The sequence below is a fragment of the Gossypium raimondii genome, chromosome 7, assembly GCF_025698545.1.
Source record: "Gossypium raimondii isolate GPD5lz chromosome 7, ASM2569854v1, whole genome shotgun sequence".
NCBI classification, from domain to species: Eukaryota; Viridiplantae; Streptophyta; class Magnoliopsida; order Malvales; family Malvaceae; genus Gossypium; species Gossypium raimondii.
Genome location: NC_068571.1, coordinates 709,689 through 735,611, shown reverse-complemented (window position 1 = coordinate 735,611; position 25,923 = coordinate 709,689). Strand labels below are relative to the sequence as shown.

At 36.7% G+C, this 25,923-nt stretch overlaps 3 protein-coding genes across 5 annotated transcripts; 2 read left to right on the top strand and 1 right to left on the bottom strand.

Moving 5' to 3' along the window:
- The first annotated feature begins 1,754 nt into the window (after positions 1-1,754).
- LOC105769563 (SWI/SNF complex component SNF12 homolog) lies at positions 1,755-4,490 on the top strand. The gene is made up of 3 exons (XM_012590276.2): positions 1,755-1,891; positions 2,274-3,835; positions 4,103-4,490. The coding sequence occupies exons 2-3, from the start codon at positions 2,304-2,306 to the stop codon at positions 4,173-4,175; spliced, it is 1,605 nt and encodes a 534-aa protein (XP_012445730.1). The 5' UTR covers positions 1,755-1,891; positions 2,274-2,303; the 3' UTR covers positions 4,176-4,490.
- Positions 4,491-4,634: 144 nt separating this feature from the next.
- Positions 4,635-7,911, bottom strand: LOC105769571 (sulfite oxidase). 3 transcript variants are annotated; one of them, XM_012590305.2, is made up of 12 exons: positions 7,590-7,911; positions 7,064-7,179; positions 6,907-6,969; positions 6,773-6,809; positions 6,600-6,681; positions 6,268-6,386; positions 6,061-6,156; positions 5,805-5,915; positions 5,618-5,719; positions 5,437-5,484; positions 5,068-5,283; positions 4,635-4,951 (listed from the first exon to the last, which is right to left on the bottom strand). In XM_012590305.2, the coding sequence occupies exons 1-12, from the start codon at positions 7,662-7,664 to the stop codon at positions 4,835-4,837; spliced, it is 1,182 nt and encodes a 393-aa protein (XP_012445759.1). In that variant the 5' UTR covers positions 7,665-7,911; the 3' UTR covers positions 4,635-4,834. The 3 variants fall into 3 exon arrangements, with proteins under 3 accessions (XP_012445759.1, XP_052489364.1, XP_052489365.1); XM_052633404.1 differs by lacking the exon at positions 7,590-7,911 and adding an exon at positions 7,465-7,546; XM_052633405.1 differs by lacking the exon at positions 7,590-7,911 and having other exon boundaries at positions 6,600-6,674; positions 7,064-7,383.
- Positions 7,912-12,049: 4,138 nt separating this feature from the next.
- On the top strand, positions 12,050-13,595 carry LOC105769605 (protein DUF642 L-GALACTONO-1,4-LACTONE-RESPONSIVE GENE 2). Its single transcript, XM_012590348.2, has 3 exons — positions 12,050-12,187; positions 12,276-12,794; positions 12,910-13,595. The coding sequence occupies exons 1-3, from the start codon at positions 12,091-12,093 to the stop codon at positions 13,491-13,493; spliced, it is 1,200 nt and encodes a 399-aa protein (XP_012445802.1). The 5' UTR covers positions 12,050-12,090; the 3' UTR covers positions 13,494-13,595.
- Positions 13,596-25,923: the final 12,328 nt, after the last annotated feature.

The following is a 25,923-nucleotide window of genomic DNA, read 5'->3' as shown; positions in this document are numbered from 1 at the left end:
TTAAAAGACTTCAGAGCACATTTCTCCCCAAAATGAAGAGAGAAGCATTCAAAGCAGCTGAGTACATGGGATGGGTTATGCAACTTTTAATCTACCTGCAAAAACATCAGGAATGTCCATAAACCTCAGCACTTGAACAATAAATTCTCAAATCATAGAGCACATTTATATGTTGTTGTTTGTTTCCACACGACTTTGACAACAACCACAAGCGGTGCTTGAACAAGTGAAACCGTGGAAACTAAAGAGTGTGCATCCAAAATTTTTTAACCATTTTTTCATAGATCTAAATATAAGTTTGTTATGTATTAATTTATAACTTCATCATTTTTGAAGGAACTAAACATAATCTTTTTTATTTTTATAGGGGCTAAAGTGTAATTTTATTATATATTAATTTATAGTTTCTTTATTTATAAGATGATTGAATTGGAATCTTTCATTTTGAGGAGGACAAAATGTAATTTCATTATATATTAATTTATAGTTTATCCATTTATAAGAAGACTAAATTAAAAAAAAATCATTTTTGAGAGGGCCAAATCCCTATTTACCCCTTTTCATATTCATCTTTAACCGCAATCATATGTGAATTACCCTTCACCATGAGACCCCTTTTTAACAAATAAAATCTTGGGACTTCCCTTCCCTCCAAGAACCATCACATTATTAGCATGTCACCTTAATGACTTGTGTGATATTTCTTGCATCAACAAAAAAAGATATATTTTTGTTATAGCATTCTGTCAATAATTTGAAGGTATTACTTTTTATTGGGGATTGAGATTTTGCCCATTGTTATAGAGGTGTATTGTGGTGGAAGGTGGTTCACATGATAACATCGAAAGTCATAGTGATTCTCATGATAATTCAAGTGGTATCATATTTACGTTCATTCTCTTTAAATGTTAGAGGCATAGATTCAAATTTTGATGTGTTAAAGGCACCACCCATAGGAGTCACCCTCCATAGTCTTAATTGTTTAGAAAATTTAAAGGTAAATTATATTATTAGTCACTAAATTATGAGTAATTTTTTATTTTGGTCACTTAATTAAAAAAAGTTACAAGTTGGTCATTGAACCATTCAAAAGTTTTCATTTAAATCACGGGGCTATTAAAATCAATGCCATATAGCTTTCTCTGTTCGCACTATCCGCACCAATCAAAAGTTCTCTCTACCCTTTTCTTCTACAATTCATTTTTTTATGAAACAATTTCAGACGTTACGAATCTGCGAATCAACATTTAAGCAGTTTTTTTCTCCGTCTCCAACACTGACCATCAGATCGACTTGGATCTAAAGTATGTTTTCCTATTCGTCGATGGGTACTGATCCATTGTACCAGTTATTGAATCATCACTTGGAGCTCACTAATGGAACTTAAAAAAAAAACTTGACAACCTAGTGACTTAAATGAAAACTTTTGAATAAATTAGTAACTTAAATGAAAAATTTTGAATAGCTCAATGACCAAATTGTAACTTTTTTTTAATTAAGTGACCAAAATAAAAATTTACCCATAATTTAGTGGCTAATGGTTTAGTTTACCCGAAAATTAATGATATGATATTCACCAAATAAATTTGGAAGAATATATTAAATACTCGTTAATAAAATCACACAACAAAATCATGAACTGAATCGGGTTTTGTATTCGGTAACTAACTTGACCCGTAAGATTGTAGCAGGTTGAGCCCAGTCTTTTTGGATCGGATCCGAGTCCGGGTATTGATGTTAGGTAAATGAGAAAAAAGGCCTGAACAAGAGAGAGAAAAAGAAGGAATTGGGGGAGAGAGAGAGAGAGAGAGAGAGAGAAGAGACGAACTCTCTCTGTAGCTGCTGCTCTTTCTTTGCTGTAAGGGAAGGCCTAATATCTCTTCACACTTCCGTAAGATTATTTCATTTTTTTTAAATTTTACCCCCTTTTTGCCCCTCTCTTAATTCTCTCTATTTTAGTTCCAGAGAACTCTCCTTGATCTCATAATGTAATTCAATTTCTTCATTTCGTGCACTTTCCATCTTTATTTTCCCTTAATTTCCCCCATTTTGCATATTTAGAAGCTTTTTTTGGATAAGATTTAGTTCAAATTCAGCGGCTTTGGGTTTTTTTTATTCAAAATTAGGGCTTTTTCTTCCGGGGTTTTGGTAACCTTTTACGGTTCAATTTCTAAAGGCTTGATTTTGAAGGGAATCATTGCTTCTTTGGGTGTTTTTGGTTAGTGGGTATTTGCTGAGATAGCTTGGAATTTGCTTTGTTGTGAATGTTTTAGATTTTGGTGGATATTTGATATTTTTCGGTGATGTCTATGAATGGCAATAATCCCCCGAAGAACCTATCTTCGTCGCCCTTTGGTAATGCGGGGATGGTGCCTCCTCCTATGCCTGGAAACCCTGCATTCTCACAAGCTCAACTCAGCGCTGGTTTTCAAGCTCAGTATCAGCTATCCCAAGCTCAGGCCCTTGCTCAGGCTCAGTCGAAAGCTCAAGCTCAAGCTCAAGCTCATGCCCAACTCCAAGCACACTTACAAGCCCAAGGTTTGTCCCTTAACCAGGCTCAGAATGCGGGCTTTGGGACATTAGGTTCGTCTTCACCCTCCATGTCTACTCCTGGCAGTGCAAGTGCAAAGAGGATCCTTCAAAGGCCCCCCATGCGCCCTCCTGGTGTTCCTATGATGAACACAATGTCACCTTTGAGAACAATGGAACTTACAGACGCTGCACGTAGAAAGAAGCAGAAGCTTCCTGAGAAACAACTACAGGATAGAGTGGCAGCAATTCTTCCTGAATCTGCTTTGTATACCCAGCTTCTTGAGTTTGAGGCACGTGTTGATGCTGCATTAGCTAGGAAAAAAGTTGACATCCAGGAAGCACTTAAGAACCCACCTTGTGTTCAGAAAACTCTTCGAATATATGTTTTCAACACTTTTGCTAATCAGATTAAGACAATTCCGCAGAAGCCTAATGCAGAGCCTCCTACGTGGACCCTTAAGATTATTGGGAGAATCCTGGAAGATGGAGTAGATCCAGATCAACCTGGATTTGTTCAAAGAACAAATCCCTTATACCCGAAGTTTTCATCTTTCTTCAAGAGAGTGACAATTTCATTGGACCAAAGACTATATCCAGATAATCATATCATTATATGGGAGCATGCTCGATCACCGACACCTAATGAAGGTTTTGAGGTGAAGAGAAAAGGGGATAAGGAGTTCACTGTGAACATACGGTTGGAAATGAATTATGTACCTGAGAAATTTAAGCTTTCTTCTGCTTTAATGGAAGTCCTTGGTATTGAAGTTGATACGCGCCCCAGAATTATTGCTGCAATTTGGCATTATGTGAAGGCTAGAAAACTTCAGAGCCCAAATGATCCGACTTCCTTTAATTGTGACGCACAACTTCATAAAGTTTTTGGGGAAGAAAAAGTAAAATTTACCATGGTTCCACTGAAGATATCACAGCATTTGTCTCCACCACCACCTATACATTTGGAGCATAAGGTCAAGCTTTCGGGGAATAGTCCTGTTGGGAACGTATGCTATGATGTGTTAGTTGATTTGCCCTTTCCCATACAGAGGGAATTGTCTGCTCTTTTGTCAAATGCAGAGAAGAGCAAAGAGATCGAGACCTGTGATGAAGCAATATGTGCTGCCATAAGGAAAATTCATGAGCACCGTAGAAGGCGTGCCTTCTTTCTAGGTTTCAGTCAATCACCAGTGGAGTTTATTAATGCTTTAATTGAGTCTCAGAGCCTGGATGTGAAACTGGTAGCCGGGGAAGCTAGTCGAAGTTCTGAAAAAGAGCGACGATCAGATTTTTTTAACCAACCATGGTAAGCTCATTTTTCTGTTTATTCTTGTTTAAGATTTAATTTACTTGTAAAATATTTGACTGAATTTTTAGTATTTGAGACAAATTTGTTTGCTGCAGTCTGAGTAGCTCAATCTTTTGTATATATTGTACATGCTTGGATTGGGTTACACTCACATGGTTTCTCTGAATTAATTTTGTTTAGAAAACCTTTTGATAACAATGATGGTGGTAATACTTTTGTGAAGGATGAAGATTAATCAAGCTTCTGTTTCGGTGATTCTAACAGGGTTGAAGATGCTGTTATCCGTTATTTGAATCGCAAGCCAGCTGCTGGAAGTGATGCACCAGGAAGCATATGAATCATAATTTTGAAACTTAAGTTGGTGCCTGGTACATTCTTTCATTGATCCGTTCCATTTAATCGAAATAGATGTGCACTGTTGTTGGATGACTATTGAGAGGGATATAGGAAAGGAAGTAGATTGTTTAGTCATAATTATCATCAAACTTCATTAAAAAAAAGGGGGTAGATTTTAGCAAGATAGTAGTTTTTATTTTGTTCAAAATTGTAATTTATATATGGTAGATTCATGGTTGCTTTCTTGGTTTGACTTTAATGTTTCTTCTTGGTTTATGAATGTAGATTGACCATCGGAAATGCTCAAATTTTGTTATATCTGATTGGTTACTCAAGAACAATGTTTCTTTTAATCAAATTTACACTTTGATGCAAATATTTTACTTAGGCATAAGTCAACAATATTGGTTCTGACCACAGCATGAAATTAGCAACACCAGAGGACAATCATAGTCGCATATTACGCGTAATATGAAATAATGCAATATATAAAAGGAACTGTGTTGCAAAGCTTTCAACAACTCTATCTTGTTCCCTCAAAGAACTCACTAAATTAAAGCCAGAGGATACTGTTTTGAACAAAACAAAATGGTAAAAGAGAGTTTGGTTCACATTTCAGGTTGCTAGCCAAGTTATTTAACTGTTCCATTCAGGTTCGTTTTACATATTTGAGTGGCCAATGCGGACATGAACTCTGTGCCATGAAGTGTTAAGAATCCCTCTTAGGTTCCAAATATCTTGCACCTTTTCAGGTTGCACGTTTGCAGCTGAATCTACCTGTAAACATCAGTGAAAAACTGGTATCAATACAACGAGAGGGCAACAGGATGCGACAGTTGCAACCATTGGCTAAAAGAGTGAAAATGATTCAGAAAGAGGGATAGGCGGTGTACCGCTTTGGCAATAATCTCAGTGCTCTGTGGGATATCAACTGTGAGCTCAAAAAGCACCCATGCCCATTTGTCATTGCTTATGCCATCTGCTATGTAAGGGATACCAGTTTTCTGAAACCTAGTGGCTTCCCTCCATGTTTTTCCGCCATCAATAGATACATCTACGCGTTCAATTCCACGGCAACCTCCTGATACTGCATATCCACTAATTCTTACCTGCATAACAAGGAAGTTGCTTTTATCAAATTTATCCGAATCAAAATACTCAAGTCTCGCATACAAGTCAACTAAACTTCATGATAAGTGCAATTATAACTGTATTTACATACAGACGACCTTTATAAAGCTATGAATGCAAAGAGAACGAACCTTTCCTGGTTTTATCGACTGCGCATCTTCCAAAGAACAAATCACGGACTGTCAACCAGCAAAGAAACCAATATTAGAACCAGGGAACTAAATGCAGGTTTGTCGTTGGAAAACTTAAAGCAAATAAACATACAATTTAACATGTAAGAGTAAACTAATCTAAGCAAAATCTAGTAAACACCTGAACTGGGAAATCCATTTGTGGCTTCCTGGTATTCCAACTGATGTTACCCCAATCCACCGATGGTGGAAACATCTTGTAGTCCTTTTGCATGAAAAATCCCTACAAGGTTGTAAATGGAAACTGATCAGAGGGCAATGCGGAAACGATAAATCAAGTTTAACACGAAGCAGAAACATCCTTCAACCTGGCATTCTTCTGCTATTATATTGATAGAATCCAGCCACTTGACGGAACGAGCACCTATAACACCTGGTACAATTACTCTCAACGGGTAACCATGATCCCTGTTGAGAGGCTTTGGCAAAGATAGCAAGATAATAGTTCATTTTTTATATTTTTATAAAAGATGCAACCATTTTAGCATACTTGTTGAGTTCAGTTTGAGTTCTGGTTTTCCCGAGTGTGGGAAAGAATATGATCATAAGAGAGAAGTTGCTTACTTCTCCATTCATCTCATAAGCAAGTAAAACATCTGCTTCAGGGTTTGTGGCCTGACTAAGTGGAATCGATGCCTTGTATGGACCTCCGTTTTCCTCCTACATTTTTTTAAAGAGAAAAATACAAAGTGATGTTCTCGTATCGACAGAAACTGCCATTGAATTGCAGAAAAAAGTTGACAATGAATTCCAAGAGGCCAAAGTTACCACCTCACACTTATCAATGCTCACAAATTCAATGTGTTTTCCTCCACTCTGAGTGCTACTTGTCAACTTCGGAACCCCAATAAGTTCAAGAATATCAGCCAATTTGGCACCACCCCAGACAGCTGAAAGGTCATAAGGACGATAAAAGACCGACTATAATCGAGCATCTATGAAATAACATGAAGTGTGATTATGACTACCAAAATCACAGAACATACAAGAAAACATTCATAGATTTTGGGATAATCTGTATATGCATTTCTCTAGCACAAGCACATACAAATGAAATATAAGATCGACTAACTCATTGCGAGTTCGAGATAGATAAAACACACCGTTTCCAATAGCCGAAACATTCCAGCCAACTCCTTTCACTTTTCTGGTAATGCTCATGGCAGTCCTCCTATTACCTGCACACTGAATAAAAATATTAAAGCCAAATCAGTGAAATAAATGCAACCATCACAGTGCTACATAGACCAACAACAATCTGGGGAGCAAATGGTACCTGTAAAGTGGCAGTGACGTTGTATTTTGGTAGCATCCTGTTAGTGATCAAAATATTTTCATTTTATTGTTTGAAAATCTGACCTAGTGAATACACAGCATTGATGCAATCAGCAAGCTATCGGTATCACTCACCTGATATCTCTGAAATAAAGCTTTTTCGGACTTTCAATTAAACCGTTTATATCGACACAATATCTGCTTTTCGAAAACGAATGCTTAAACTTAGTAATAATCCCCAACACAAGTAACCAAACAAGCGGTAGCATGGAGCAAGGGAAAAGTACATAACCTCTCTATGTCATCAACTAGAGGGATTGGTCCATGATTTCTCTTGAAAAACAACTCCACCGGAGTCACATAAGAGGAAACTAAAGCCGAACGCGGTGGCTCAGCATTAAAAGGCTCCTGCACCAAAGATGCCAATGGTTTACTGGATGAAACTCCAATCAATGAATAACATAACCTACAAAATCATGTTTTCATGTAGCAATGGGAATATAAACAAACATCATAAACATATGATTGGACATATTCACAAACAATTAAAACTCTGTTCATGAATAATAAACAAGAGAATCATAAATAAACATATTTATTAGATATAAAATAATACAGCATTTATAATATAAATAAATGAATTGAACATGTCTTATATGTATTCGAGTTTATAGCCTCAAAATCTTCACACACCTTGATAGAAGAAAAAAACAAGATTGATTATATGATTGGATCCTAACATCCCAAGTAAAAATGGAAAATGAAATTGAATGATGTAATGGAAGGAGTGAATTGAACAGCACAAAAGAAAAACTAGCCTTGGCGTTGATATGAAGACAAGGATGGCGGGACGGTTCTTGTGAATAATCAGAAGGACCACTTAATCCAGGCATTTTCACTACCTATGAAGAAGACTTTCTCTCAAAGTGCTTGCTGGCTTTTTATAGTGTAGTTTCCAAAAATGCTTTGGTGATGACGACCAATCATCCACCGGCAATCATCATCAAGTTGGACCCACTTCAACAATGAAGATATAATCTTTGAGCTTTGATTAATAAAAAAAAAAAAGGATCAAACCTATACGAATTGTGGTCTTGCTCATGGAATCCATAGAAAGGAAGGAACGCCCCCTGTTTTTGTGAATGCAAATCTTTTGGTTCTTATTATCAACAAGTTGGTTAAAAGACAAGAGATTGTTTTCCATGTTTAAATATGTTGATCATAAATGTGACGATTACAATTGGCAATTATAAGGGAAAAAAGAGGCGTGGGGAATCTTGATACTTCATTCTGGGTAGAAACCACTCTCATTTCATCCATTTTGCATAGATTCAAGATGTGATACGTTGCATATATTTTAATTAATTTATGATATTTTTACTTTTGTTTTGATTTTTCAAATGCTTTAAATTGTTGGATGGGATTTATTTTTTAATTTCTATCTTATACATACTAGTGATTGATCGAAGTAGGCCTGTTCATAGGTTAAGTTATTCGTCCAGACTCGAAGGTCCGTCCGGTATTTGGGAGGGTTTGTATAAAAATATTAGGCTCGAAAAATAGAGTTGGGCAAAAAAATTAAGCCCATTTAAAATAAGGGTCGGGCTTGAACTTGAACATCTAAAGCTTGAGCTCGGCCTGGCCGTTTTAAGTTTATAATACTTTATATTATTATGTTATTTTTATATATTATGTAATTTAGGACACATTAATAAAAACCTATATTAAATATATAATACTACTTTAATGTAAATTAAAAATGTTGACTAAATAAAAATTTCCAATAAATAAAAATATATAAAATTGTTAAATATTAAAATAATATAATATAAATATTTTTTTATAATAAAAAATAATAAAGATGGGCCTAAAATAAGCTTGGATTAGTGCTTTACAAATATGAGCGGTTTTGGACAAAATTTTGAGAGCTAAATTTTGAGTCGGACTAAACTTGAACAAGTATAAAATATGTTAATATCATACTTAGACTCGACCCGGCTCATTTAAGAAAAAAGAATAAGTGAAAATTATAAATCTGCATAGCATGCTTATGTGTGTTAAATTTATCTTAGTTAACTAAAAAAGGTGTGAAGTCACCATTTTGTTAAGAGTTAACACATGACTAGAGGTGCTCATGGGCTGGGCCGGGCCCAGGAAAAAAATTTGGCCCGGCCCGAAATATGGGCCTAGAATTTTGCCCAGGCTTGGCCCGGGAAAAAATTCATAAGCCCGGGCCCGGCCCGTTTTTAAGTAAATACCAAAAATTTATTTTAAAAATTAAAATAAAAATTAAAAAATTATTTTAAAAATATTTTAAAATTAAAAAAAATTAAAAAAGTATTTTAAAAAAATTTTAAAATTTAAAAAATTTAATAAAAGTATTTTAAAAGTATTTTAAAATTAAAAAAAAAATAAAAATATTTATTATATTCGGGCCGGGCCGGGCAGGGCCCGGGCCAAAAAAGTTGTGCCCGAGGCCCGGCCCGTTTTTTAATCGGGCCTCGTTTTTTTGCCCAAGCCCATATTTCGGGCCTATATTTTTACCCAAATCCTCCCATAATTCGGACGGGCCGTCGGGTCGGGCCGGGCCGCCCGGCCCATGAGCACCTCTACACATGACTGACTAAAAAAAAGTAATCTAAAAAAATTAGTGACCAAAATGTCTAACTACATAGACCCTTATTTCAATACAACTGTTTTCCATTTGCATTCCCTTTTTCTTTAGCCAAGTCGACCTTCTTTACTTCGACTGGCGCATGATCTTATATAGCTGGTCGAGTCTGGTTGGTTGTGCATTTGCCATTTGCCAACACATACCTCAAAAGCTTGTGTCTTACGTCTTACGCCTGAGATTTATTCTTGGACTGTTCATTCATCATTCAGCTCCTTAACTTCCAATGTTGTCGTATGGGAAACGTCTAATATACTCTCGCAGCGTCTCTTCCTGATAATGGGTAATTGACATTAGGCTTGCCGAGGTTCTTGAGGTGACTTTGCAGCTAAATGCGCCATGCAATTTTTGCTCAACTAGTCAAAATTCACGATTGATCCTGGTGCCAGCAAATACCAACATTGTCTAGCAGGACCTTTGAGTGTAGTTGGGAAGATACAACAGTGGATGGGATCAAGAACATTCTTGAGATTGTGAAAAGCTTTGAAATGGTTCAAATGGTCAGCATGATCAATAAAGCCATCATAAACTTCTGATGGTAGTTTGACATTAGTCGGCACCGGGATTTGTCGAATAACAAGGGATAGCGAGTTATGAGTATTGTCCAACCACTCAAAGTCATTTCTAGTTGGCTATTTCAAATTCTTCAACTCCTACTTCAATGCCACAACCTAGTCTGCAAGATCAATTGCATTATGTTGGTAACATTTTCTTCTACACTCTGACAAAGGATGAAACGCGCTTTGGGTTGATTACTTGTATGGAGGCTCTATGGTTGAAGCCAAGCTTTCATCAGGACGTGTAATGGTTCTTTATTGGTCCTTGTGGATCTGAAGAAGTTGTTCTAGTTGCCTTTGTGTTCTGTCTAGAGCCTTTTATTGTGCTTTGAATGCATTAGACAAGAACTGAAACTGTGACGTGCACCGGGAATGAGGATCGGGCTGCTGTGAACCAAAGGGTGTAGCACTAGTCGTTGAAGACTGCAAAAATATCCGCCGTAGGCTGTTGATGTCCAGCGATCTGGATGTGACTAACAGAGTGCACAATCTGGGGATCACATGATTAGTTGTAGCTTAAGAAGGTCGTTCAACATTAGTCTGCGCATTAGTCATGATTGGCGAATGGATTTGGTGATGAGGATTGGCGGTTATGGTGCTATATTCGTTGCTAGGTCATATCTAACTAGTGAAGAAGATCGTCGGAATTCTTGAGCAGACGTATGTGGCGAGGGATGTGTGGCTGAGGTCATTCTGGCATTTCCAATAATTGTTAGCTTGGGAGGAGGATTGGTAGTCAAGATAGTCACGAGTGATTGAAAAACAACTGAAAAAAAAATTGTCTGAAGTGATGACCTCAACTCAAGTTTTTTTGTGTATTGGTGTTGGTTTGGCTAAGTTGTTTAGCAAGAGAATCGATGGCTTCTGTTCAGGTTCCTACAATACCAATTGTTTGTCAATTTTTGAGGACTAGGTTGAGATGATGGTAAGCTATGGCAATAAGCAAAAAGGAGAACAAGTTAAATGGGTATGGGAGTTTTATATCTACAGCACCTTCCAATACTTAAGTCATCATGGTTATAAGTAATAGAGAGTGTGCTTTATTGAAAATTTGCAATTCGGGCAAGTAATGTTGAGCTGGAAATGGATAGCCTAGCCGCGCGAGTCTGATTATGCTTATAGCGCCTTAGCAAGGGCCATTAGGAGGCTGCTGCAACTGGAATGGGAAGTAACAGTGGCTGGTCCAGAAATACAATTTATGAGGCAGGGGTGAATTTAAAAAAAAATGGAGTTAAAATTAAATTATATATTTTTATGATAATAAAAATATAATTTTTTTATTTTAATAGTCTATATTTTTATAATTTTTAGAGGGTTAAATAAAATTTTTATTATTTTAGGGAGTCAAAGTCTAATTTTACTATTACTAATTTAAAATTTTATAAATTATAAAAGAGCTAAATGAAAAAAAATTCATTTTAGGGAGTCCTGACTTCACCCCTGGAAGTAAGAGTTCGGCATCTTTATAGGGAAGGTAAGGCGAGTATTGCTTTCTCAAGACTGATGGGAATTCACGTTTTCTCGAGGCCACAGGATGAGGTTCTCCCTATGCTCCATGCAGATCTTAACGGTGTTAGTACTTTAAGAATAGTTATGTATTAACTGTTTGTAGTCTCATCTTTTACTATAAAAAATTCGATATACTAATCGATAAAGACGTCATACACTAAAAATCGCTGTACAGTCCACAACATTAATTCTCAGACCAAGAGAGAAGAGCAAGGTATTGCAATTTGATTTACTTGGAAAAATACCCCAATTTTTCATTTACAAAGGGTCACTACAATGTAGTTTTCCTCATAAATTTAGAAAATAAATAAATATCAATTATAAATACCAATTGCCATGGGATCCATTGACTTTGAACTTGCTCATAGAATTTGACCATCTTTGTCTTTAAAATATCAGCAATGTTAGAAAATATAACATGCCACAATTCCTTTTTATGTTTGACTTTCTTAAATGTGAACAGGCCAGCTCGACGTCGACAAATGACTACATGGATCCACCATTGCAGCAACTCGTAGGACTTTTAATTTGATAATCAATTAAACTCCAAGTCAAGTCCTTCACATATATATACTCAGCTTAATGACTTCCTCTTCTTCTATCTCAATCCAAAACATGCAGCACCCTCTATTGTTTTCCATTTTCTTCCTCTTTTTCTTCCTTGGATTTGCATCTGCAGGTAAACAAAGCTCCATTTTCTTTATTTTTCCCCTTCTTTGGCTTTGCATATAATTGTTACACGTGTAAGACATTCACTTTATTCACAGATTATCTTCAGAATTCCGACTTTGAGTCGCCACCAAAGAACTTGACCGGAAACAGCAGTGTCCCGTTTGTGTTGCTGAATGAAAACAACACGATCCCAGGATGGACATTCCAAGGGACAGTTCAGTATGTAACAGCTGGTCGAATCATGGCGTTGCCAGATAATGGACATGCCATACAATTGGGTCAAGATGCCAAAATCAACCAGACTTTCCAAGCCAACGGCGATTACATGGAATATATACTTACATTTACTTTAGCTCCAGGTGGTCAGAATTGTTCAGCCAATGCTAATATAACAGTGTCAGGACCAGACAACCAGGGGATCTTCTCTTTCAAGCAGAATTACGGGAAGCAAGCATGGCAGAGCTATGGCCTGTACCTAGGCCTTAGCGGTCAGGACGAAACTGTTAACCTCCTCTTTGAAAGCCAATCAGTTGAATCTGATGATAACTCCACATGTTGGCCGGTCATCGACTCATTACTTGTCAAAGCAGTAGAAAATCTGGTTCAAGGCAAAGGTACTAACAATTGCTCGTAATATTCAGATGGAATCCGGAATATGATAGCCAGGGTATGTCGAAGATTTTTTCCAATATCTTCCCTAACAGCTTTGTATATTTTTATTGGACACAGATAACCTGCTGCTGAATGGAGGATTCGAATTTGGCCCAGATTTCTTAAGCAACTCCACCGAAGGGATTCTACTTGATTCCGCATCAAGTCCAGTTCAATCGCCATTAAGTCAATGGGCTGTGGTTGGGACAATCAAATATATAGACTCCGAGCACTTTTTTGTGCCCCATGGCAATGCTGCAGTGGAGATTGTATCAGGTGTTTCAGCTGGCATACATACTGAAGTAACACTTGCAAAAGGTTCTGCATATAATCTGGAGTTCATACTAGGAGATGCTAACAATGCCTGTGAAGGAGATTTTATCGTAGAAGTTCGAGCCGGATCAGTAGCTCAGAATTTTACAATAAGAAGTAATGGGACAGGATCAGCAGAGAAATCTTCAATCAAGTTCGAGGTAGATTCTAATGCTACAACTCCAATAAGTTTTTCAAGCTTCACAACAAGTCAGACAAAAGACGGTATTTTTTGCGGTCCAGTGGTTGACGATGTAGTCTTGCTCCCGCTCTCTTCCAATAGCCTGAGAATCGTAATCAACCCCAACATTTTGATTTCTCTGTTATTGCTCATAGTGATTCTATGGTAATGCGCTCTAGTATATGCAATTCTTCAGCTACGTAGTTGAGCAAGGCTTTTTTGTTGACATCAAAATTCTGTTTATTCAAGTGGATTAGAAACCCTTTGATTTTTTGGAAGTGATTTATATTTGGATTTTTATCTTATAGATTAGAACATTAAAGTAAATGGGGTTGGGATGGATTGAAGAGTAATTATTGGTGCAAACGCACCATTTGAAGATTAAGTGAATACTATAAATCCGCATGCATATTTTGGTAAGCTAAAAAGGTGTCACTTTACTATTTCATTAACAATTAACTGACGAGTGACTAAAAAAATAATTTTAAAAACCGTTCAAAACGAAAACTTATCCGTACCCAACAATATAGTTTACCCTTACTTCATTAGAAATCTTTTCCATTTATATTCCCTTTTCCTTTAGCCAATTCGACCTCCTCTGCTTCGACTAGCGCATACCCTTCTCGTATACTTGGTAGAGTCTACTTGGTTGTGCATCTGTCAGCGCATACCTCAAGGGCCTCTATCTTACGCATGAGATAAACACTTGGATCGCCCATTCATTGTTCAGCTCCTTAACTTCCAACGTTGTTGTATGAAAACATCAGATATACTCCTGTAGCATCTCTTCCTGATTTTGGGTAATCAACATCAAGCTTTGCTAAGGTTCTTAAGGTGTCTTTGTAGCTGTCGAAATGCACCACGAAATTTTTGCTCAACTGGTCAAAATTCATGATCAATCCTAGTGCCAGCGAATAGCACCATTGTCTAGTAGGTCCTTTGAGTGTAGTTGGGAAGATACGACACTGGATGGATCATGAACATTCCTGAGATAATGAAAAGCCTTGAAATGGTTCAAATGGTCCAGAGGATTGATGGAGCCATCATAAACTTCTGGCGATAGTTTGACTTTAGTAGGCACTGAGAGTTGTCGAATAACAAGGGATAATAGGTTATGAGCACGCCAACCACTAAAAGTCATTCTGAGTTGGCTATTTTATATTCTTTAACTCCTACTTCAAGGCTACGGCCGGCTCTACAAGATCTACTGCCTTGGGTTGGTAACTTTTTGTTTTACGCTTTGATGGAGGTTGAAGCGCGCTTTGGCTTGATTACTTGTATGGGGGCTCTATGGCTAAAGTCGAGCTTTCATCAGGCACAACAGGTTTTGAAGGACATGTAGTGGTTCTTTGTTGGTCTTTGTGGATTTTAAGGAACTGTTCTAGTTGTCTTTGTGTTCTGTCTAGAGCCTTTTGTTGTGCTTCGAATGCATTAGACAAGAATCAAAATTGTGACGTGCACTGGGAATGAGGATTGGGCTGCTGTGAACCCAAGGGTATAGCATTAGCCATTGACGACTATGAAAATATTTGCTATAGGTTGTTGACGTCCGGCGGTCTGGATGTGACTAATAGAGTGTTTAATCTAGGGTGTTGACACCTTTTTTTTGATAAAACGGGGTCGACTTGGATTTTAAAAATGAAAACGAATATAGTAGTCGCCACCAATCTTTTTTTGATAAGGTGTGATTGGGCCACCTTGAAAAGTAGTTGTTTTTAATTAACAATTTAATTTTATTAAAACAATAATTTTGGTCCACAAAATTTAGAAAAATAGGTTCGGGAGTCAGTTACGTACGAGGAAGGATTAGCACTCTCGTAACGCCCAAAATTGGTACCTACTTGATTAATTAATGTCTTAATGTAGAAGATTGAAAACTTTAAAGAGATTTAAACTACGATCCTTAAAAAAACTCGAATGACATGGATTGAGATTTAAGAGGATATTTGGCTATTTAGTCAAATGAGAAATTGAAACACAGCACGTTAGGGTACGTTTTCTCGAATTTCCAAACGCAAAATATTGCCTTACTTTGAATTTTTAATAGGATATTTGGCTATTTGGTTGAACGAAAAAATCGAAACCCAGCACATTAGGGCACATTTTCTCGAATTTCCAAAAGCAAAATATTGTCCTACTTTGAAATTTTAGAAGGATATTTGGCTATTTGGTCGAACGAAAAAATTGAAACCCAGCACATTAGGACACGTTTTCTCGAATTTCCAAACGCAAAATATTGCCTTCCTTTGAAATTTTAAAAGGACATTTGGCTATTTGGTCGAACGAGAAATCGAAACCCAGCACATTAGGGCACATTTTCTCGAATTTCCAAACGCAAAATATTGTCTTATTTAGAAAAAAAAATTCTTTTTTAAGTATGATGTTAATATGCATAATGGAACAATAAATATGATAATGTAAACAAAAATAATATGAGAAAAAACAAAAATAATAAAGAACAAATCAATCATGTATATACAATAACAAGTAAAAAAAACTAAAACATTTAAAAAATTATGGACATATAAATAAATAAATGAACATCAAGTAAAACAATAATAAAAATAAAGAAAATAGATAAAAAATTATAAAATATATAAAATATATGTGTACATATAAGAAAAATATATATGTATGTGAATTATAAAATAAAAATAAAAATAAAAATATATATAAAATATACATATTTTAAAATGTAATATATATATATATATATATATATAAGTGTGTCTATAAATTTATGAAACATAGAAAATATATAAAAGTATGTGTATATATATATTTATAAAAATTAAAAAATATGTTCGTACATGTATATATAATTAGATCTGAAATTAAAAAGTATAAATGGGCAACCAATAATAATACTAATAACAATAATAACAATCATAATAAAACCTAATTTGCTTACAAAATAACTAAAATAATAAAACAAACAGGCTAAATCGAATTAAGGAACAAAATTCGGGGTTGAAACGCAAATAAACAAAAAAAGGGATCCCCAAGGACCAAAACATAACATGCCCAAAGAACGGAGGGCTGATTGAGCGAATATTCCTATCGCTATGCGTAGCGTTTTGGCGCGGGCTAAAATGAAAAGCGTAGAAAATTATGTGGCCAAATTAAAAACAAAAAAAAACAAAAAGGACCCCATTGCACGACAGCACGAAAGCAAAGGGATCTTACGCGCAAATGTCCCAAAAGTCCAAAATGCGCGGATCCTCACGGTCGGGTCGGGTCGCAAGGCTTGGTGTTTTATCGACGTCGTTTGAGGCCACCGAGCAGCCTCAAACGACGTCGTTTCGCGTCTGTTATAAAAGCAAACATTTTTTTAAAGATCATTCTTCCATTCTGTTTTAACAAAAACAAAAAGGAAAACTCTCATTCTCTCAACTCTCTCTTTCCCCGGTCAAGCTCCGGCCAAGTGCTCTAGCGCACCTCCGCCATAGCTCTACCGCAAGCGGCGGCTGGAGGTGCAAAATCGATCCTTTTTAGTCCCTTTTTGAGTCCGGTGGCCTCTAGAGCATGAATCCAGCATCGAATCTCGTGAAAGGTGAGCCCAAACCCGAAAAAACGAGGAGAAACCGTTCGACTTCTCCTCTTCCGGCACGGTGCAAGTAAGTCTTTCTTTTCCCTTTTCTTTTGTTTTTCTTTTACTTATAAATGTTTTAAAATATACTTGTAAAAAATAAAAAATAAAAAAATAAATGAAAGAAAAAGAGAATGAAGAGGAAACAACACGGCTCCACCTTTTGAAGTTTCTGCTTTTCTTTTTTTATTTTCCATGCTTGTCAAAAAAAAAGAACCCTTTTTATAGAGACGATACTCGGCTTTTATAACCAATTTTACAGGTCATTTTAGTTTTCTTTTTCTTTTTCTCTGTTTGCTACTATTCTTTGCGTGTTTTTCTTTTTTGTAGGGAGTCAGAGGCATGTGCGGATGGGACGTAAGATGGTGGCAGCAAGAGGGTCAGAAGGTGCGGCAGTGGCAGAGCAAGTAGCGCGGACCTAGGTGCGGCGCCTAGGGTTTTTTGTTTCCTGCTAGGTTTTTTTTTTAGGTTTTGGGCTGAGGTATTGGGTTTTTTGGGTTTGGGCCACACCAGGCCTAGCATGTAATTGGGGTTTGGGTTTGGTTCATTTTGTGCGGGGCCTGGGTTTGGGTTTAGATTAGGTTTGTGGTGTATTGGGTTTTTGGGCCCCAGGTAAATTTGGGCTTGTACAACTATCTCTCTTTACTCGTTGTCGTGTAACGAGAACAGAGCAAAGACCAAGAAAGACCAAATTTGCTCGGTCTCACGAAGTCTTGACTTCTTTGAGTGATTCTCTTCTTCAAGTAGCTTCATTCTAGTCTACCGTGTCTTGTTTCTTCTATCCACTCCACTGTACTTCAGAAAGATCTGACTTGTAGCTTCAATCCTCTTTGCAGCAACTTTAGGGGGACGAGATTAGTGGTTTTAGTCTGCTCCACTGCAACATCAGGGAGATAAGGCTTATCATGGTGGACATAATCCAACTTACTACAACTTCAGAGGTATAGGATTTATCGTTTTAATCCGCTCCACTGCAACTTCAGGGAGACAAGATTAATAGCTTCAATCAGCTCCACTGCAACTTCAGGGAGATAAGATTGGTATCTTCAACCTGCTCCACTACAACTTTAGGGAGATAAGGCTTATCTTCAGTCTGCTCCACTTCAACTCTAAGGAGATAAGACTTATTATGGTGCGATCTGCTCTACTGCAACTTCAAAGAGATAAGATTCATCGTTTTAATCCGCTCCATTGCAACTTCAGTGAGATAGGATTAATAACTTCAATTTGCTCCACTATAACTTCAGGGAGATAAGACTGGATGCGATCTGCTCTACTGCAACTTCAGAGAGATAATATCTGTAGTTTTAACCCACTCTACTGTAACTTTTGTGGAGATAGGATTGGCTTCTTCTGTCTGCTCCACTGCAACTTCAGGGAGATAAGATTGGATGCGATCTGCTCTACTGCAACTTCAGAGAGATAAGATCTGTGGTTTTAATCCGTTCTACTGCAATCTCAGGGAGATAGGATTTGTGGCTTAAATATGTTTCCCTACTACCTTGGAAAGATAAGATTCGTCGTCTTCGATCTGTTCCACTACTGCTTAGGGAGATAGGATCTGCAATCTTCAACCTACTCCACTGCTGCTCAGGGGGATAGGACTAATGGCTTAAATTAGCTTCCCTACTACCTTGAGAAGATAAGATTCACCGTCTTCGATCTGCTCCACTACTGCTTAGGGAGACAGGATCTACAATCTTCGACCTACTCCACTACTGCTCAGAGAGATAAGGCTGGTGGCTTAAATCTGTTTCCCTACTACATTGGGAAGATAAGATCCACCGTCTTCGATTTGCTCCACTACTGCTTAGGGAGACAGGATCTACAATCTTCGACCTACTCCACTGCTGCTCAAGAAGATAAGGCTGATGGCTTAAATCTGCTTCCCTACTACCTTGGGAAGATAAGATTCACCGTCTTCAATTTGCTCCACTACTGCTTAGGGAGACAGGATCTACAATCTTCAACCTACTCCACTGCTGCTCTGGGAGATAGGACTGATGGCTTAAATCTGCTTCCCTACTACCTTGGGAAGATAAGATTCTCTGTCTTCGATCTGCTCCACTACTGCTTAAGGAGACAAGATCTACAATCTTCGACCTACTCCATTGCTACTCAAGGAGATAAGGCTGGTGCTTTCGATCTGCTTCACTGCTAGTACAGGAAGACATAATCTGTAATCTTCAGCAATCCATTCCACTACAACTTTAGTGGTATAGGGTTTGTGGTTTCACCGATCTGTTCTGGGGAACATAACCTGTAAAATCCATTTCATGGGCCTATTTATGCCTAATGATTAGAATATTATGGTCAGAATGAATCAAAATCTCCTAACTAAATGTGCATGCATGAATGCAAAATGTCATGAAAATGATCCCTCAATGTTTTAGTTGTTATTACTCATTGTTCAATAAGACTTTATTGCCGTCAAAATGCTATCTTGTCCGGTTGATAATGCTCGTATCTTACTTAACCGGATTGCCCCCACTGTAATCTTCAAAGTCAAATCCACTGTAATCTTCAAGATTCAATCCACTATAATTTTGGGACATAAAATTTGAACTATCCTCCTCCCACTGTAATTTAGGAGTATAAGATCTGACTCTCTCAATCCTTTCCTACTCAATTCCAGGATACAGGATCTAAATCTCTTTGGCCTTACACCATTCCCAAGGTGTCGTACCAAATGTTTATGTACAATTGTAAAATTTTCTTCTCCGAGAAAACCTCTTCTTATCACTCGGTGATCATTGCTTGTTTGTTCATTGCAGCTTTGTCACCAACACGACATCTTGTCATTTTGTTCAATCCAAGTTTGGACAGCAAAATCTGAAAGGATAGTCTTAATTTAGACTTTTCCTTCTTAGACATTTCAACCTTTTAACTTGGTGTGTTTTAAACAATAGTCATGTTTCAGGTTCCTATATTATTTAGAAACTTCTAAAGTAATATGCAAAACTCCTTTTGCTTGAATATTCGGTCCATTAATAGTTATTTCAATGAAAAATATTATCACAATGGACAAGATAAAATTTTATTGAGAATAAAGCTCGAAATGAATAAATTAACCAAAATAGCAAATTTTGCTAAGACGAACTGAATAAAATGAAAAAGATTATCACAATGGACAACATGGAATTTTATTAAGAGCAAAGCTCGAAATGAATAAATTAAACAAAATAGCAAATTTTGCTATGATGAACTGAATAAGATGAAAAAGATTATCACAATGGACAAGATGGAATTTTATTGAGAGCAAAGCTTGAAATGAATAAATTAATCAAAATAGAAAATTTTGCTAAGATCCGAAATGAATAAGATGAAAACAAGTACCCCAGATATCGTAGCATGAGCTTCTCCGCACAAACTTCTTGAGGACCCTTTTGAACTTGATATGTGTTTCGAGGATTCAGAATGCTTTGTTGATCCCCAAGATGTAACATCCTTCCTTCTTGCTAATTCAGGTATAGTAAGACTACCGCATGCCCCACCTTCGATCAAAATTTTGAATTACCCTTTTTCTTGGGTTTTTAATTCAAAACCCCATTTTGTCTCAATGCGCCCTTTACAAGTTTTCACATTGGCCTCTCATTTTCCTTTTTCTTTTCTCTTTTTTGTTTTTCTTTTCTTTTTTTCGTCTTTTTTAAAGTATTTCTTATTTGAATCAAAATTCACAAGATTAGGCAGGTTCTTACTATCCATCTTGGTCAATATCGATGTTTTTCCTAATAAGGCCTCCCACATATGGTCCTTCCCAATTTGACGTCTACTTTCTTCTGAAGTCCTTTTTGTACGGAAATGATCTTCTTTAATACCATGTCCCTCTTATGGAATTCTCTAGGGCGAACTCTTTTTGTGAGCTCGCACCCTTTGCTTTTCGCACATTTGACCATGACGGATAACTTTGAATATTTCTCTTCAATTGAGATTAGATCCACAAAAACTCAAAGAGAAAAATTTCGACTTCAATGGGTAAAAACTGCAATAAGCCAAAGAGAAAGATGTTGCCCTAATAGAGGTTTTTTTTTTGCCTCCACTACACTGTTTACTTTGGGGTGACATAATGTTAATATAGAACAGACTGCAAATTTTTGATAATGTCCTGTTGTTCAAACTTAGTGCATTGTCAGATATAATTCTTTTTGGCATTCCATACCGACGTATGATTTTTTTCAAAAATTTGCTAACTGTCGACTTTATGACATTGGCATATGAAGTGGCTTCTACCCACGAAGATAAATCGATGACCGTCAAAATTTTTTAGCGAGATCGACCTAATGCCCTTCATGCCCCACATAGAGAGAAGTCATGCATTCCATTGATTCTTTATAAGGTAGGATATGTTTCTCATCTTGTTCTACCGTCTTTAACAAATCAGGAGATAAGCTACAGTCTTGGTCAGCTTCAAAGTCCTGAGGTTCCTCTAGAAACATATCTTGCTCAAAAGGAGGTTCTGAGTCAATAGCAGTGTCGCTCATACCATTGATATCTGGATACCTATTATAAGGACGAAGGCAGATCCAAAGAATAAAAGAATTTAAGAATATTTATCTGTACAGTATGATTATGAATGAAATGGAAACAATGAAAGAATGTTTGCTTGAAGTGAGAAACAAAGATGCATTTTTATTGAAATAAGGATTCTGGACATAAGCTAATTTCACAAAAGGATTCTTATTGCTCCTAGGCTTAGAGCAATAAGCGTGTTTTAGACATTACTCTAAATTAGGTCTAAAAAATTCAAGGATCTCTTCCACAGTCCCATTGTTTAAACACTCCTAGGTGTGTAAGGGTAAATGCCTGATAAATTTTTTTCTCTGATTCCCTCATTGGATATGGCATTAGCGTCCAAATTTCCAAACATTCCTTCCGAGCCTTTGACTTCTTCAAAGAATTGAAACTCTTTATTATCCATTAAGCTCTGCACCAAAGCTTTGAATTCAGCGTACTCTTAAATTTCATGACCTTCTTCAGCATGGAACTCACAGTAGCTCATCGTCCCTTTTGGCCTCTTCTTCGAATTCTGAGTGATTAATCCCACGTCTATCATTTGTTACAAAACCCATTTCAGTGAGTTTTTTACTTCTGCAACATTGGTTTTGATTTTCTTTCTTTCACTCTCAATTATCGCGTTTACCTCCGGGTCTGGATGTCTGAGTAACGGATTTCCTGCCACATTAGGTCCTGAGGGATCGTCAAACTTTACGATGCCCATCTTAATGTACCTTTCAACTAACTTTTTAAATGTGGTGCAGTTTTTAATTAAGTGTCCTGTTATTCCCGTGTGGTATTCGCATTGTGCATTCGCATCATACCATTTCGGGAATAGAGATTGCATGGGTTCCACATAGAACGGGGATACTACATGTGCATCAAACAAATTCTGATACAGCTCTCTATATGTCATCTGGATGGGTGTGAACTGGAGCTTTTTTATGTTTGGCCTCGAGTTGAATTCTTGCCTTGAGGCACTTTAATAGCCAGTGGTTACGACCCTCGGCTGGTCTATAGTGATCGATTTGAAATACCCTTTACTATGCATGCTCAGGTTATTCACTTCATTTTCCCTGTTATTTAGTGTTGATCTTTTGACGCTTAATCCCATATCTATCTTCCCACTCCTTATTGCGTTTTTAATCATCTCGCCAGATATTACTATATCTAAAAAGCTCATGGTAGCGCTTCCCAGCATATGGTTAATGAATGGGGCTTTCAGAGTATTGATGAAAAGCATCGTGATTTCCTTCTCCAAAAGAGGTGGCTAGACTTGTGTCGCTACTTCCCTCTATCTTTAGGCGTATTGGCTGAAGCTCTCACTTTGTTTCTTTTCTATATTTTGCAATGTAATTCTGTCAGGTGTTATGTCTGTTACATGGTTGTATTGCTTCATGAAAGCCTGTGCCAAGTCCTTCTATGAGTGTATTTCGGCACGGCTCAAATGGTTGTACCATTTGGCAGCCGACCCCATAAGACTATCTTGGAAGCAATGAATTAACAATTTATCGTTATTAGCGTAGCCTATCATTCTTCGGCAAAACATCGTGATGTGAGCTTCAGGACAACTAGTCCCATTATACTTTTCAAATTCTAGAGTCTTGAATTTTGGCGGGAGCATTAAATCTGGGACCAAACTCAGATCCCTAGCGTCAACCCCGTGAAGATAATCAACATTTTCCATTACTCAGAGTTTTTCCTCCAACCAGTTGTACCAATCTTCGAGCTGTTTTGGCAGCTCTACTGTTTCTTTTTCCATTTTTTCCATTTCATCTAGATCAGGAACTACAGGATTGGTTGGATTGTCCCCCGGATTGGAACCTGAGCCTATTTGGTAATTCACCAGAGCCGAGGCGCCTGGCTGATATTGTTGGGGTCTAATAGTAACGGGTGCCCCTTGTGGATATGCCTCCAGTTGTGTTTGGGTATTAGCCGGGGTGAAACCCGGTGGATATGTAGGGTCTTCATGATCATCCCCAGATTGATTACAGGGCTCCTCCCTTTATCATGCCTTCTTGCCATTAGTTGCGTCAATTGACTTATCGTACTTCTTTGAGATTCTTCTATTTATTCCCTTATATCTTGTTGAATTTTAGTTAATCGTTCTTCCATCTGGTCTTGCATATCTTTTTGAAGCTGTTCCAGCCTTTTCAATCTTTGGTCTATTACTTTGGTTTTGGCGCGGGTACCGTAGCGATATTTAGTGGCTAAATTCTCACTAGTTTCCAGGGTAACTGTGACAATTTTGATTAATCAGGATCCTTTTGTGAAATTTAATGCATGCAATGAAATGTAATGCAAATGCATGGAATAATGCAAAAGAAAATAGAGGCATTGATTCTGAATTCAATTCCATTAAAACAACTTTTCTAGAAGACAAATTTCTTTACATAAAACGGATTACATATGTGGCTTTGCCCTCAAATTCTAGGCAAAAACATTGATCTTTTTCTTCATTTCTGGATGCTAGGATCAAACCTTGTGAATTTCCCAAAATCTGTCTCTACTATCTCTTTTTTGTTAGATCCAAGCCACGACCCATTACTCACCCCGCGATGCTCTTTAGTTTCCTTTGAGACATGACAACTCTCGAATAATCTTTGTCGGTTTGAATCCTCAGACAGCGAAGCATAGTTGTATATTCCTCCACGAATTTCCAGCCTTCTCTCGTTGTGTTTAATCAGTCCATATTCAGGCAGTCACATTATATTCCACTTTATCAAGAAATTCATTTTCCATGACAAGCTTTTCTATTTAGCAATCAAATTTAAATCAACACCTCTTTTCTATGATGAAAATGCAAAGCAATCATAATCAAAACAAAGGAAAATAGGTTAGTACAAAATAAAAGCAAGCAAGAAATAAATAAATAGAGCACCTATTCGGGTGACCACTAGGGGTTTGGCGTAGTTCTACCTAGGGTAGGTTCCTAAGGTTCACTATATGTGGTTTGGCTTCTAGGGCAAGGTACCCGAACCAGTAGATTCCTCGATCCTCACCTATTATAGGCTCATACGGACCAAGTTTGGTTCAGGGGAATACATTTCCCTATGGCTGCATGAAGATGAAAATCTCACGAAGACATAAGTACAGATGTATCCCGGAAGCGATCCACTATCCTGCACAGAGGTGAAAACCTTTCGAAGGAGTAGCTTCTCACTCCCACTTAAAAGGGTGTGACCCACGGTCATGCAATGCAATGTGCATAAAGATACCAAAATTTAAACTAACACAGCAATTATAAACCACAACGATAAAAATTGTAATAAACACGAATGAAATACAATGAAAGGATCGTATATTTAAATCAAGTTTTCAATTTTCAACAAAAAGACAAAAAGTAATCAACTCGTGGCTCGACTCACTTATTTTGGGTCCCCAATGGAGTCGCCAAGCTGTTGACATCTTTTTTTTGATAAAACGGGGTCGACTTGGATTTTAAAAATGAAAACGAATATGTGAGTCACCACCAATCTTTTTTTGATAAGGTGTGATATGACCACCTTGAAAAGTGGTTTTTTTTAATAAACAATTTAATTTTATTAAAACAACGATTTTGGTACACAAAATTCAGAAAAATGGGTTTGGGAGTCAGCTACGTACGAGGAAGGATTAGCACCCTCGTAACGCCCAAAATTGGTACCTACTTGATTAATTAATGTCTTAATGTAGAAGATTGAAAACTTTAAAGAGATTTAAAGTACGATCCTTAAAAAAACTCGAATGACATGGATTGAGATTTAAGAGGATATTTGGTTATTTGGTCAAACGAGAAATCGAAACCCAACACGTTAGGGCACGTTTTCTCGAATTTCTAAACGCAAAATATTACCTTACTTTGAAATTTTAATAGGATATTTGGCTATTTGGTTGAACGAAAAAATCGAAACCCAACACATTAGGGCACGTTTTCTCGAATTTCTAAACGCAAAATATTGCTTTATTTTGAAATTTTAGAAGGATATTTGGCTATTTGGTCGAATGAGAAATTGAAACCCAGCACATTAGGACACGTTTTCTCGAATTTTCAAACTCAAAATATTGTCTTACTTTGAAATTTTAGAATGATATTTGGCTATTTGGTCGAACGAGAAATCGAAACCCAGTAAAAAAATAATATGAGCAAAAAACGAAAAATAATAAAGAACAAATCAATCATGTATATACAATAACAAGTAAAAAAAAAACTAAAACATAAAAAAATTATGGACATATAAATAAATAAATAAATAAATGAACATAAAGTAAAACAATAATAAAAATAAGGAAAATAGATAAAAATTATAATATATATAATATATATATATATATATATATATATATGTACATATAAGAACAATATATATGTATGTGAATTACAAAATAAAAATAATAATATATATATATAAAATTATGAAACATAAAAATATATAAAAGTATGTGTATATATATTTATAAAATTAAAAATATGTTCGTACATGTATATATAATTAGATCTGAAATTAAAAAGTATAAATGGGCAACCAATAATAAT